Source organism: Pygoscelis adeliae, unplaced genomic scaffold (assembly GCF_000699105.1).
Source record: "Pygoscelis adeliae isolate BGI_AS28 unplaced genomic scaffold, ASM69910v1 Scaffold131, whole genome shotgun sequence".
NCBI classification, from domain to species: Eukaryota; Metazoa; Chordata; class Aves; order Sphenisciformes; family Spheniscidae; genus Pygoscelis; species Pygoscelis adeliae.
This window is the reverse complement of record NW_008824058.1, coordinates 736,452-749,708: the sequence shown is the minus strand read 5'-3', so window position 1 is coordinate 749,708 and position 13,257 is coordinate 736,452. Positions and strand designations below refer to the sequence as shown.

Genomic DNA, 13,257 nt, shown 5'->3' with positions numbered 1-13,257 from the left:
GGATTTCAAGCCCATGAATAAAGGAGTTCTTTCCAAGGATGAAAGGGCACTGTCACTTCCTAGTTACTCTTCCACTTGGTGTAACAAATGAGAGTATCAAGAGGTACGGGCAGAGAAAAAAAAAGTTCTCTGGGTATAAAGCTGAATTCTTCCCCATAAGGCTAGGGGATAACATACCTCCTTCTGCAAGACATGCTCTAGGAGGTTTGCATGGACGTGGCTGATGTCACATCCAAAGAGAGTACACCAGTTCCCTGCTGTACTATTTTGGGATCCAGTTCAGTACAGGAAAAACACACCCAGACAAACAACTGTTAACAGCCTCAGTACCTTGGTGTTCCACCCCGTATTGACCTGGACCAGCTCTATTCACCTGCGAGCGTATGACCGGAGATACACACTGCTGCATTAGTATACCTTTGTTACTAATAGGCAGTAAGAGAACTAAAACACTCTTTTGTTTGACTTGAAAACATTCTATTTAATTTATACAAATAACTACTAAATAGAAAAAGTATATTAAAACAAAATAGTTATTTTTCTGGCAGAGTTTAAATGCGTATTATATAGCTTAGAAGAAATAAAATGCATTTTCCCCACAGCATTCATGACCTAAAATTCTAGTTAATTCCTCCATTGCTCTCCTTTTCTAGATCAGTAAGATACTAGACACAATGTTATGTGGGTAATGGCTATATATATGTTCCGTATTTGAACTGAAAATATGTTACAGACCACACACCTACAAATGTGAAGCACTTAAAATGTGACTATCAAGTTGTAATATGATAATACAGAAAACAATTTATGTTTCAGGTTATATTGTGCTACAAAAACATCTGTGTAAGAAATCATGAAAGAGGCCACATAAAAATAAGCTTTAACTTTATGCACTTACTTTACAGTTTAAAAAACTGGCAAGTGCACTAGTAATAAATAATTTGCAAGTTTTGTATAAACGAGAAATTCCTAATGTTCAGCATTATTGTAAACATCAGTACACATGTAAAATGCAGCTAAAATCTGACAGTTACAATTTCAGTTTACCAAATTCATTTCCTATTCTTCAGGCATAGATCAATGTAGTATACAGCCAATCATATTTTTGGCAAGTCATGTCGTTAAAATTAACAGTGACAGTGCAAGTAAGGAATGCAAAGAATTCCTAGTGCAATAAAGAAGAGAAGCACAGGCAATATTGCTGATTAAAATTTACCACTTCCACGTGTTCACCCTGGGAGTGATTAGGAGAATTTAAAAAAAAAAAAAAAAGAAAAAAGCTGTTCAAAGCCATTATTTAATGCCCTGATCTTGTCTTAGGATTTCTCTGTCTTCCTTCAGGCCACTACCTTTGCAACAGTACATCCAGCATGAGTCCTTATAGCTTGACCATTTGTGAAATGCCCATTGTAGTCACTGAGCAAAGTCCATATGGTTCCGATGTCTCCCAAACAGATGGCTTAGTAAGAACTTCCGCCTCTATAAGTAGCCACATGGGGACCAATCGTATAAACTGTCTGGCCAGACGACTTCTGAACCAGACAAACGCCTTCCTGTCAGGAGAGCACCGCAAGAAGGTCAACAGTCAGCTTTCAGTTTGTCTAAGGAATTATCAATTTTGGTCAAAGTCTTTTTGATTCGCAGGGCTGTTAGTCTTGCTGATGGATTTTGATACCAGCATTCTTTCATCAACTTGGCAAGAGATGTTAATGTCTGGGAAAGGAATAAAAAACAAGACACACATGTAAGTACACAAATCACAGGCCAAGAAAACACTAGATTGGGTTAAGCGCTAATACAATAAGGTTTTATTGCCTTATTAATACTCAATTTTCAGAATCTACAGAGTTTACCGTTAACTATCAAATATACAGATTTCACGTGTTGGAAAAAAACCCACCAAGTTTGATAAATTGGTTAAACCAAGAGAATAACTAGACAATGGGCTGACTGGAGTGACAAGCTAGTGTAATTTTGAACAATGGAGTTTTGTTTTTTCCTAATTAAGAAAACTCTACAGAATCTCTTTTCAAGGAAACTGATTCCTGCAAGATCAATGAAGGAAGCCAGAGAAGGTACAGATTTTCTGCCTGTGATTTCATCATGTCCAGTGCAGCTTTAAATGGCTGGGATTCACAGCTGGCTGGTGCAGCAGGACAGGTCATGGCTCTACAATCAAAAGCTTATAGATGGGACCTCTCGTCCTTGCTGGCCCTAGCCAGCCGTACAGATTCAAACTGACCTCCACAGCTTCAGTAATAAGGAACAAAACAGCTGGTCAACCTGGAGAGTGCAGGCTGATTCTGATGAAGAAAAATAAACTTCAGCACTAGCCTTTCAAAAAAAAAACAAAAAAAAAACCAACAGTCCCTTATCCTGTAGGCAGGAAAGAGACCAAAATTCTGTTCTAAATCTGCATACTTATAAGCCACAGAAAGGCCTACACAGGCTACCTTGCCCTTAAAGAAATTTCCCCTTGGAGGGAGAACAACAACATAGGAAAAGCAGCTTTAAAATAGTTATTGTTAAATCATGCTACTAAAAAGGCTAATCTGTGAATAGCTCAGATTTAACAGTCATAAGTTTGCTCATTGCGTTTTTTCCTGCTCCAAGATAAAGGTCCACACTAGCATGCTTCTGAAGTCTGTACAGGTAATGCTCCTGACAAGTAGCATTGAGATCATTTCAATTTCAAGTGATAACTGAAAATAACTTTCATGACTATTTCAAAAGAAGAAAGGTCAGCTCCTATCTTCTGCAAACCACCTGCAGGCACACCCACTTACAGGGTCTGAGAACCATCTGTTGGGAATGTTCGGCCTTTGCTGATCTACACAGACCACTTTTCTCATGTCTTCAAAACTGGGATCATTTGGAACCAAGTCATAAAATGGTGGTTTATAGTCTTCCACAATACCTAGTGAGACACAAAAAGAGAGGCATTATTTAATTACTGTGTCAGTGAAACAGGATTTCTGCACAGAAAGAGAGAACAGATGACCTAGCTGTCTAAGCAGCACAAAATCTTTTAAAAGTTAACACCACAGTGTCAAGCAGCCATTAAACAACAGAATAGCACTTACATCATAGGAACGGCTTTTTCTACCCAAAATGTTAATTAATTGGCTCATATTACAATTCCACAAAGTAAGAACTATGTCCATTTTGCAGATGCTTGAGCTGAAAAGGCGAGAAATAAATTCACTTGCCAAAAGGACATCTTTTATAATGCATGGAGGTTTACTGACTACCACGGAACTGGGATTTCTGCTAGCAAATGTAAAAAATGTAAGGTCTGCATTGTGGTTTTTAATAGGCTTACCACACACTTTGCATGCTTTTATGATTCCTGAAAGAGTCCAATAAGCATGCCAGCATCTACAGACCCTCATTGCTAGTCCTTCAAATAATTTTATTTCTTGTTATTAAAACAGTAAAATACCTAGGGTAGTTGGCACCACATGCTACCACAAAGCCAAAGACCTGAGAGCCTGTGGCATCCAGTGTCTGAATACATTTTCTAGGATTCTGCATTGAAAAATGAGTTTATGTATGTGCTCTCACAACTTGTCACCCAGCTTACACAAAACTGGCAGGCTAAAAAGCCTTTTGCCTACTCTCTAAGGCATGCATGCAGCACTGCTGTTTCATCAGTGGATTAAGCTCACAAATGATCTATAGGGAGCTCAACTTTCTTCGGACGCCAGTTTAAAAACTGGTGTTCAAAGACAGGCATTTGGGTCAGCAGCTTGGAAAAACACCAAGCGAATGAGGCCCCTCTCTGTACAGTAGAAACATGGGCAGAACAATCTTAAAACTGCTTTTTAGCAGACTGGCAGCTGTGCCACAGTCAGACATACATGAAATCCAGGAGAATTTCTGTTGCTTTGGATATACTGAAGTTGAAAAGAGGTTCTCAAACTTTGCTACAGTGGTTGGGATTTAGTTTTCTTGTTCTATTGGAGATGAAGATTAAAATCCCATAGATCCTCTGTAAAAAAAAAAAAAATCTATAAATCCCTATCTGTGGTGACTAGTCAAAAAGGGAAATGGTCTTCAGGAAATTACAGCTCCCTTAGAAAATAGTCGTACAGTTCAAAGACCTAGCTACCCAAGCATGTTGCCATAATAAAGTAACTAGCAGACTACAGGGTTTGCCCTATGGTATTCTGACATGGGTGCAGAAGGACAGACTATATTACATGCTGTGTAAAGAAGCATCACCTACCCTCCTCCTTCAAGCAATTCATAATTGCATATACCAAATATCACCTACAGGGCTGAACGCTTGTTTTTACACTCCTCCTGCTTCCTCCCAGGACACAGAATAAAGTTTATTGTGAGAACTCAAGAATACAAAAAACCTCTTGTGCATCCACATTGTCTATACTTCCATTTCAGATAAAGTAGTGGCTTTATATGAGTCAAATGCAGAACGCCAGAGCTACATCATATAGATCTGAAAATGTTTCCAGGGTCACTAGGATATTGCGGATGAACTTTATCACTAAAAGAGAGAGTCTGGCTCTAATTTACTATTTTCATGTGGTCCTTCCAAAGTATAGGGTATATAGCTGGCTATTTCAGATGAGACATAGTAATAAATATGAAGTGAAGTGGGTCTAGCCTTTACTCCAATAAAGTGATTCTAGAGTACTCTGATCTACCACAGCCAAACATCACAGACCCCATGGGACCACTGCCGGCTCCGCAGCAGCCCGTCAGTGGTGCCAGCAAGCCACTGCAACCTCTAGCCCACACCGCTCTGCTCGCAAAGCGGTCACTGAACTGTGACACGCTTCCCTCGCCCACTGTCCCGGGAAAGCCAGCCAGCCGCTCACTGCCAGGGAGACCCGAGAGTCGTTCAGCACTACCTACAGCTTGCCGCTTTCTGGACAGTTTTAGGATGACTTCTGTAATTTACAATATATTGTATTTCTTTTTTCCCTAGGGTTGCTGGCTTTTTGCTACTCAAATCAACTAGAACTCACACACAGAGTAGCATTTTCTTCACCTTTATTCCTCATTACTTTAACATCAACTTGTCCTATGCATGCATGAATCTAACTGTTGGAGCAAAGCAAAATCTACACAAACACCTAAGCAACAGACACAGCCTTGCAGAGATAACAATGATCACACACCAGGGATGGCTTTGAGCCATAACCATCTTTCAGCTTCTGGTGTTACTATTAAAATTGAACGAGATCACAACACTGGGAATGACAGTGAAGATTCACAAGGAACAGAACTGTAAGTGCCAGGTAAGGAAAGATGCAAGGCACTGTACACTAGGAAGGGAGCACATTCAAAAGCAGTGAACAACCACTCTACAAGGAACAAGCACTGGTCTATTTAAAGAGAGTAAAATACTGGTTTGGGGGCTTAAATCACATTTTGCAAGTACGAAAGAGATGCTGAGTGGCTCCTGCTACAGCACAAAGACAATACACAAGTACTCCTGGTTGTGGCGAAGGAGTTTCCTACCACGTTTTCCTCCTTATACTAAGCCACAACAGAAAAGTACTGAGAATTACTGTGGCACCTTGAGGACCATTAGATAAGTTAAAAAAAAAAATTAAAAAATTAGAAGTGTAAAAATAAACTTTAAAAAATTTTAAAGTAAAATTTTTAAAAAAAAACCACGCTTTCTTCCTTATACTAAGCCACAACAGAAAAGTACTGAGAATTACTGTGGCACCTTGAGGACCATTAGATAAGTTAAAAAAAAAAAAAATTAGAAGTGTAAAAATAAACATTAAAAAATTTTAAAGTAAAATTAAAAAAAAAAAGACTTATTAGTCAGATTACAACAACTTCAGAGTCTCCATGAACTGAAGTACTAAACCAGGCTGACTCACTGGAATAGACTCTGCATTTCCACCCAGTAAATGAGAGATGACAAGTGTCCATCAGTATGGGATAGCAGCAAAAATTTCTAGCACACCTAACTGACAAGTGCCTGTAGCCCACCCAAGATACACCATCACCCAGTTCACATAAGCATGCTACCTTGAACTCAGCATGCTCACTCCCAGTGCCAGAGTCTTACTACAAACCAAACAGGGTTATCTGAGTGACCACCTGATGAAGTAATGATTTCCACACAGCTAAACACGTGGATTTGAGAGAAGACGTTTACTCCATTTCAAACAAGTGCAAGGAAATGTAGTTACTTATGTCAACAGCCAGAAATACTGAGCAACTGGAAATATGTACTGTGGAATTAGTATCACCGTCATCTTAAACCTAAGACTCATTGACATGACCAATGTCATGACGTACCTGTATTACTGTGAAAAGTGCTTCCACGGTGGCACTGAGCTCAGCCTGAATCACATTACTGAAGCATTTACCTATCGTCTTTGGTAGGTCTGTAGTCCATGCTGAGTTTCATACCATCTTGGTGAAGCTGCCAGCACAATCTAAGCTCACTAGTTTAAAAGTAGCTCAGCTAAGTTGACTGTGAACTGCAGTTACTGCAGCAACACGTATGCATCAAAACTTCAGCATGGGAATATTTAAATAATAGGTACCATTTTGTGGAATCTTCATTGCAAGAGGTAACTAGGTAAGACTGTGTATTTTTATATGTATTATGTACAGTATACACACACATAAGTATAAACATATATTCATATACAAGGAGAACAAGACATCTAATATTCCACAAAGGATTACCAGCTTCCAGAACAGCACTGTGGCAGGACAGATTCCAGATGAACTACTCAAAATTCAAGACTGGCAATAAAAACAAACTTATCAAAAGCTTACATGTGAAGTTTTGTCATCACATAGGCCAACTACTATGTTCGAACAGACCATACTCTACACGGTGCCTACATGTAAGCACACACCCCTGTAAGCGCTGCTGGTCCTGCCACCCACAGCTACTAGCACGGTCCCTCCACAGGCAGCACGGAGGAAGACCGACTGCCTCCTCTCATGCGCTGGCTTCCCTGACCATCGCAGTGAGCATCACCTATTGCACAGTGAATTAATCAACCCCTGCCCAGCAAGCCCATCATATTATGGCAACTGGTAAACTCCAGTGCTCACAGATTGCTGAGACAGACAAAGTGCATAATATAAAACTGCACTGAAAACAATAAAGTTACAGCTTAAATTCTCAAGGCACTCACACTGACGTGAATTGCAACCCAGAGGTCTCCAAATATTGGGAAATGCAATGAGCAAGTCTTCATAACTGCCTACGACATACATTTGCCAATAAACAGAGTATATCATAAGAAAAATTAACACCATGCATTCACAAGACCTTCCTCCTTTCTCTAATTAACCACATACACCTTCACCCGAGATCATCATCACACTGTGATTCAGCTGACACATGTTCTTTTATCAGAACAATACCTATTCCTTTTGCCGCATATGTCGTCAAGTAACTCCTCTGACAGTGAAGGGAGAAGGAAGGCAAGGTCACGAGCTCAGCTCTGGCCACCTCACAGAAAACCTATGGAAGTTCCCTTCTGCTCCTGCAGTCAGTCCTGTGACTGCCACTGGCTTCCAGCAAGACAGGAGCTGCTCACTATGGACCCTGCAAGTTAAATTACACCAACACAGCTGTCCACCCGCACAGATTACCCTGCTCTCTTGATCACAGAGAAATGACCATTTTGGTTCTCTTCAGAGCTATCAAAGCAAGCTCTCAGGCTTACAAGGAGACTTAAATTAGCCATCTGAGCCTACCTGATGCATTTTGCTACCTCCAAGTCAGCTTTCTTTCAGCACCCTGTAAGTATCGTAGAGAAGACGAGGGCTTTGGACAGTGCTCCAGGCCCCAGGGAATCTCACAGCAAGCTTGGAAGGTCTGCAAATCTTCTCCAAAGTGCCACCTTCCAGCAGCCTTCTCATAACAAGCCTCACTGCGGTGTTTCTGGAGATAACTAGCTGCCTGTGGCTGCTGTGCTGGGAATTACCCTGAACAAGGGAGCAATACCTTTTTTTTTTCCTTACAGTTAAATTACGTTGGCCGCCAATAGATAACAGATGAAGTAAAAGGTTCATATTTAGAAGAAGTCCTGTATTTTAATAGAATAACAGTATTTGTTTGCTTCTAGAGCTGCTGCACATTTGCCTGTCCTCTCTCCCACTCCCTGTAATCCAGTGTAACACCATTTGGACCAGATTTCCACTGGGGTCAGGGAATAGAGGGGACATAATGCATGAGAAACAATACGAGGCAAGTACATTAACTTCCACTAGAATTTGAGCCAGGCTTTGTTCTCTGTACTACCTACCACAAGCCTTCACTGTCATACCTTATTGCAGCCTACCTCTGTCCACTCACTGCTCCTCTCTCCACAAAACCACTCATACTCCCTCCTTTGGCCCTCCACAGCTGCTTTTTGAGAACATCTCTAAAGCTATCTTAATCCTTTCCTCCAAAGTCTTCCCTCAAATTCTGACTTGCAATAGTTCCTACAAAAAAAAAACACCAAACCCAAAAAACCCCAAGCTCTCAATTCTTCAGTTTGAGCCACTCTGACTACTGCCTATCGTTCTGACCATGTCTCCTTCGAACAAGTTCATACCTGGATCCTAAGCTGGCAGGTACCCTGGCTGGCACCAGCCCTTCCTGCCCTGTGGGGTTCCAGCCTACCATCAGGGCTCAGAGGTACTGCAGCAAACAAACAACTAGTCGTCTTTTCCTGAAGATGATGAACCCGTTGTCTGATGTCAGTTACAGAATCCCAGATTCGGATTTGGTGGGAAAGATCAGACAGACACAGAGCAAATAAATACATATGATGATTCAGAATTTCCTCAGATTTAAAACATGTCGCTGTTAACAACCCATCACTGCCAGTATCTGCAGACATGCCCGAAGGGCATCTTCTGTGTTTACCTGTCAGCTTGGGTCCACAGAGCACAACTTGAGGTCCAGAAGTCAGAGGGGACTTCTGAATTGACAAGCGCAAGAAATCACACCAACAGATATCCAGCTTAAAGATTCTTAAATTCAGACTCCCATGCCAAGGAAACACGAAGCAACACTGTGCACTACAAAACAGGATTACAGTGGCACCTTTCCCAAGCAGAACTGTACTTTGACCAAGTCCTGCTTTGTGAGCGCATTTAACTTGGTAAAGCAAAAGCATCCCTGAATTCTGATCACTTCTTCACTTCCTACATATTTTCCTTCTGTTCCTTAAGTTTTGTCACGAGAAACAGCAACCTAGAAGTATTCACTATGGATTAGTGACACATGGAAAAAGTTTAGAGACTTTATGATGTAAAATTTTAACTCAACTGACTATTTGGTATGAATTATTTCTCATCACAATTTAGGATGAAGCAGAGGACCCTGTTTCTTCTCTACCTTAACAGAAATGGCAACAATACTCAGCCATTGTACCCAACCTACCAACAACTTCAACACAGGCAGCAAAGCGTCAGGAATCAAAATACTTTGGAGGTCCAGTATTTTACTGTGCATCCTATGCATTTTGGTGGCAGATGCTTTGCTGTGAATTACCATTTGCTTAATTCCTTCTAAAAACAAGTAAAGAAGTCCCAAATACTTACCATTGCTAACCATGCGTCTAGCTACTTCCCAAAGGACCAGCCCAAAAGCCCAGATATCGACCCTTTTATACGAGTCAAAGCAGTCTGCCTGTATAGTTTCATCCAAGACTTCTGGAGCCATGTAGCGTTTGGTACCCACACGGGGATTGTTCCCCACATCCAACTGATTCGTGCTTTGGGAGTGCATTACTGCAAGGCCTGAAGGACAGAAGAAAAAAAAAAAATCACTGTTAAGTCTCCTTTAAAACTATAGCAGCATATGTTTAAAATTACATGTGAGCAGTGACACCCATCAGACAGTTTCTTAAAAAGAAGGAGCTAAGAGTCCAGCTGTCCAAAGACCAACTGGGTCAGCTCCAAACCAGCTATCAAAAACAGCCACTGTGTCCGTAGACTTAGACCAATTATCTCCTCAGGGATTACCATTAAGCATGTTATTGCACTGTTGCAAAATGCTGTCATTCAGTGTTTTGCAGCCACTGGATGTCACCAGCGCTCTAGGCACGTATACACAGAAGGCCAAGCATCTGTTACTTAGAAGAAAACAATTTTACACAGCATTCAAATTTATTTATAGAACTTTTGGGTAGGTGGATATATCCAAACTGTGGGGAAGAGAGAAGAAAAACACTGCATGATGGATATACACAAGTTAAAAAATAAAGCTGGAAAATAAAAAACACCATATTTGCAGTAGCTTGAAAAATAAACATCCTCAAGCTGATCTAAAATGAGTCAGTCAAAACCACTCTACCTGGTTTCTACTAATTACTAAACATTTAAGCAAAGAACATTATGTGAGGGACTAAATTACTGTAAATTTGGAAACACACAGAGTACTCATTTTGCCATGGTAAACAGAGAGCACTGCAAATTGAACAGCAACAGGTGCATGACATAACTAAGCAATAGAAAAGACCACACAAACTCTCCCTAATTTCCTCAACAACTCTTGTAAGAATAACATATACTATTTACATTTAACATGAGTTTACTTTAGATGAAACTTGAAAAGCTCAGTCCCACAAAAAATTAACCTATCACCAGATCATTAATTTTTTTTTCTTTCCAAAAAACAGCCTGTACTTCACCATAACAAAAATTTGGAAAACACTTTCCTACAGTTTAAATGCACTTCAAGTAATTTCCAGCCGCTAAGACAATGCTTATGGCACCTCTAGAAAGATACCATCTACTAACTCCATGACAGCTGAGAAGATAATCTGGAAAGCCTGCTCTCCAGATAAAAATATTTTTTGTCATATATACACACACAGAGGACGTACTTACACACACACTTACATATTTATGTATTCATTTATATTTATATTAATTTATATTATACAGTATGTATGGATTATAATATTTTAAAAAACTTGCACACTGGAAACAAAGGTTAGAAAACAAATTTCCTGGCAAACTCTGAAGCTGTCAAGACTTTGGAGAACACTTTGATAGAAATCGTAATACTCCATCCAAATTGGGCAAAACAGATTCAATAGATTAAGAGGTCAAAGGTTTAAGACTGAGGGATGCAAGTCAGCATCCTGCACACTACAAACTAAGAACGTGTTGCAATAAGGTCAGGGGACAACAATGTTGTAATCAGGTTCTCATCGTGGTAGCATCTGTGCTGTTTATGAGTTAGGAAGCAGATACTGCACTGCTTCAGTTTCTGTTCACCTCAGGAGATCTCAGTGCACACTAACTTAAGGGCGCATAAGTGCTTGTCGGAGAAGCTCTTACTGTAAGACACTAATTCTTAAAGAAAAAAAGCTTGACAGGAATACAAATTGATGAAACACAATGGTTTTCTAGACACCAACAAATCCTCTTTAGTATACTGGAGTATCTGCTAGAAACAAAAATTGACCAAATATGTTTTGTTAGCATTCTTTGCACCTTCCTTACAAATACCAGTGTTTGTTTCAAATGGACATTCGCTACTCTATACAGACGGGCAAGGGGAAGGAGAGAGTAAGAGGAGGGTCAGGCTTTTTCTTCTTTTTGTATAAGCATTATCCTGCTGTTCTATAAAGTTGCTCAACTGAGACCTATTACCATGCACGTGAATTGCTTTAGAAGGGCAGAACTTTTCCACAGTGCTGACACACTGAAGCAAGATTGACATCCATCCTTGGACTTTATCACACAGTTTCTGCTTAGCTAGAACATATTTGAAACAGCCAGTTTTGTAACTGCAACTCTGGATACTTGGGTTGCTGTTTGAGATACTAGTTTGCAGCATGCTTGCTGAAGGACAAGCAGCCAATTCACAAAGCTTTTGCACTTGTGCCAGCCAAAAGGACTAGCCCTGAATGGCAAACACTAAGCTACACTGCAGTTCAGGCGTGCAGCACCCAGGCTGCCGGCAAAACATACAATTACAAGATACGTGTCAAAGCCATTTTACTCCTTTTTGTTGTTAGAGCTGACACCTATTCTTAATGGGTACATCACAAGTCCAGAACCTGGTGTGACCGACAGAACCCCAGTCCAGCTTAGCTCTGGGCAGCTGTAGTGAATCTTTCCATCTGCTCATACTTACCAGTCTCTAAGTGCCATTTTTCTTATATGGTGCATGTGTTGAAACAGAGGAGGAGACCAGAGGAGGAAAAAAAAGACAAAGCTATACAGAATAAAAGGGCATGAATATATAGCAGAAGCAACAAACTCTTTGGTAACTCTCTTTTACAGATAAGAAACAAACAAAGAGCACGTCAGATACATGCCTGAAGATTTCACGTTTAAAAAACCAGCTATTTTACCACCATAAAAACTAACTGGGAAATGTTCATTGCTGTACTCTCTCAGAAAATCTCTCAAATATCTGAAGCCTCTAGCTAAACACTGTAGTAGCTTTTACTTTATTAGTGTGATGCCAATCAATGCAAGTATGTGCTGCCCCCTTCTCAGTGTGAACTACAAATTTATTTAAAAGCCGATCTCTGAAGTTTTGTATTTTCAACTTGCTGCTCCATTTTTTACTTACTATTCCCTCTGCAAATTTAGATATGAAAGCCACACACCTGGGCCTGTTTTCCCTGTGTGTATCTCATGTCCCTCAGGCAAAAGTGATAGGAACTATGCAGTGGGATTATTATTGAAAAAATCCTATCTACCAATACACTTTCTGTCTAGCCAATGACTCCCCAATACTATTGTTCCACCACTATTTTCTCCCTTGTCTTCAGAGAAAAGAAAAAAAAAATATTGTCAGACATACCCCCGAGGTCTGAACAAGCCATACTGCTGCAACTGTTTCTCAGCACTCTACCAGCTTAAAGTCTAAAACCAGCTGGTCATGGAGAACCCAATTTTGGGCTCACTGAATTAGTTGGCAAAAGACTCAAGCTGGATGGACCTACGGAGCTTGGGACAGTGAGCGCATAGTTCTTAGACTGTAAGTGGAAGGACATTTATTAGTTCAGAAATGAGCTGAAGCCTAATAACGGCTGCCTTCTGGGATCCATGAATGGAACTTAACAACAAAAACCCAAGAGAAAGTCTAAAAAGTTAGATCTGCTCCTGAACTCAGAGGCCGCACTGGGCCGCCTCAGCAGCAGAGTGGCATTTTTAAGTTGTAAGTGCCATCTAGTGGCTGTTGTAAACCTTCAGGGTAATATCAGATCATGGTAAGGTTATTTTCAGGTTACTTTAAGATTTTTACAGTTGCAGTTATCCAGTATATTTGATTTCTGCAGGAAT

At 40.3% G+C, this 13,257-nt stretch overlaps 1 protein-coding gene across 1 annotated transcript in view; it reads right to left on the bottom strand.

Annotated features, from left to right (window-relative positions):
* Positions 1-460: 460 nt before the first annotated feature.
* Positions 461-13,257, bottom strand: part of ACVR1 (activin A receptor, type I) — a 35,398-nt gene continuing 22,601 nt past the window's right edge. The window contains exons 7-9 of the mRNA XM_009334025.1: positions 9,550-9,747; positions 2,787-2,917; positions 461-1,713 (exon numbers count right to left, since the gene is read on the bottom strand). Of these exons, the coding sequence (XP_009332300.1) occupies positions 1,579-1,713; positions 2,787-2,917; positions 9,550-9,747 (464 nt within the window). The 3' untranslated portion in view covers positions 461-1,578. The remainder of the gene's footprint in view (positions 1,714-2,786; positions 2,918-9,549; positions 9,748-13,257) is intronic.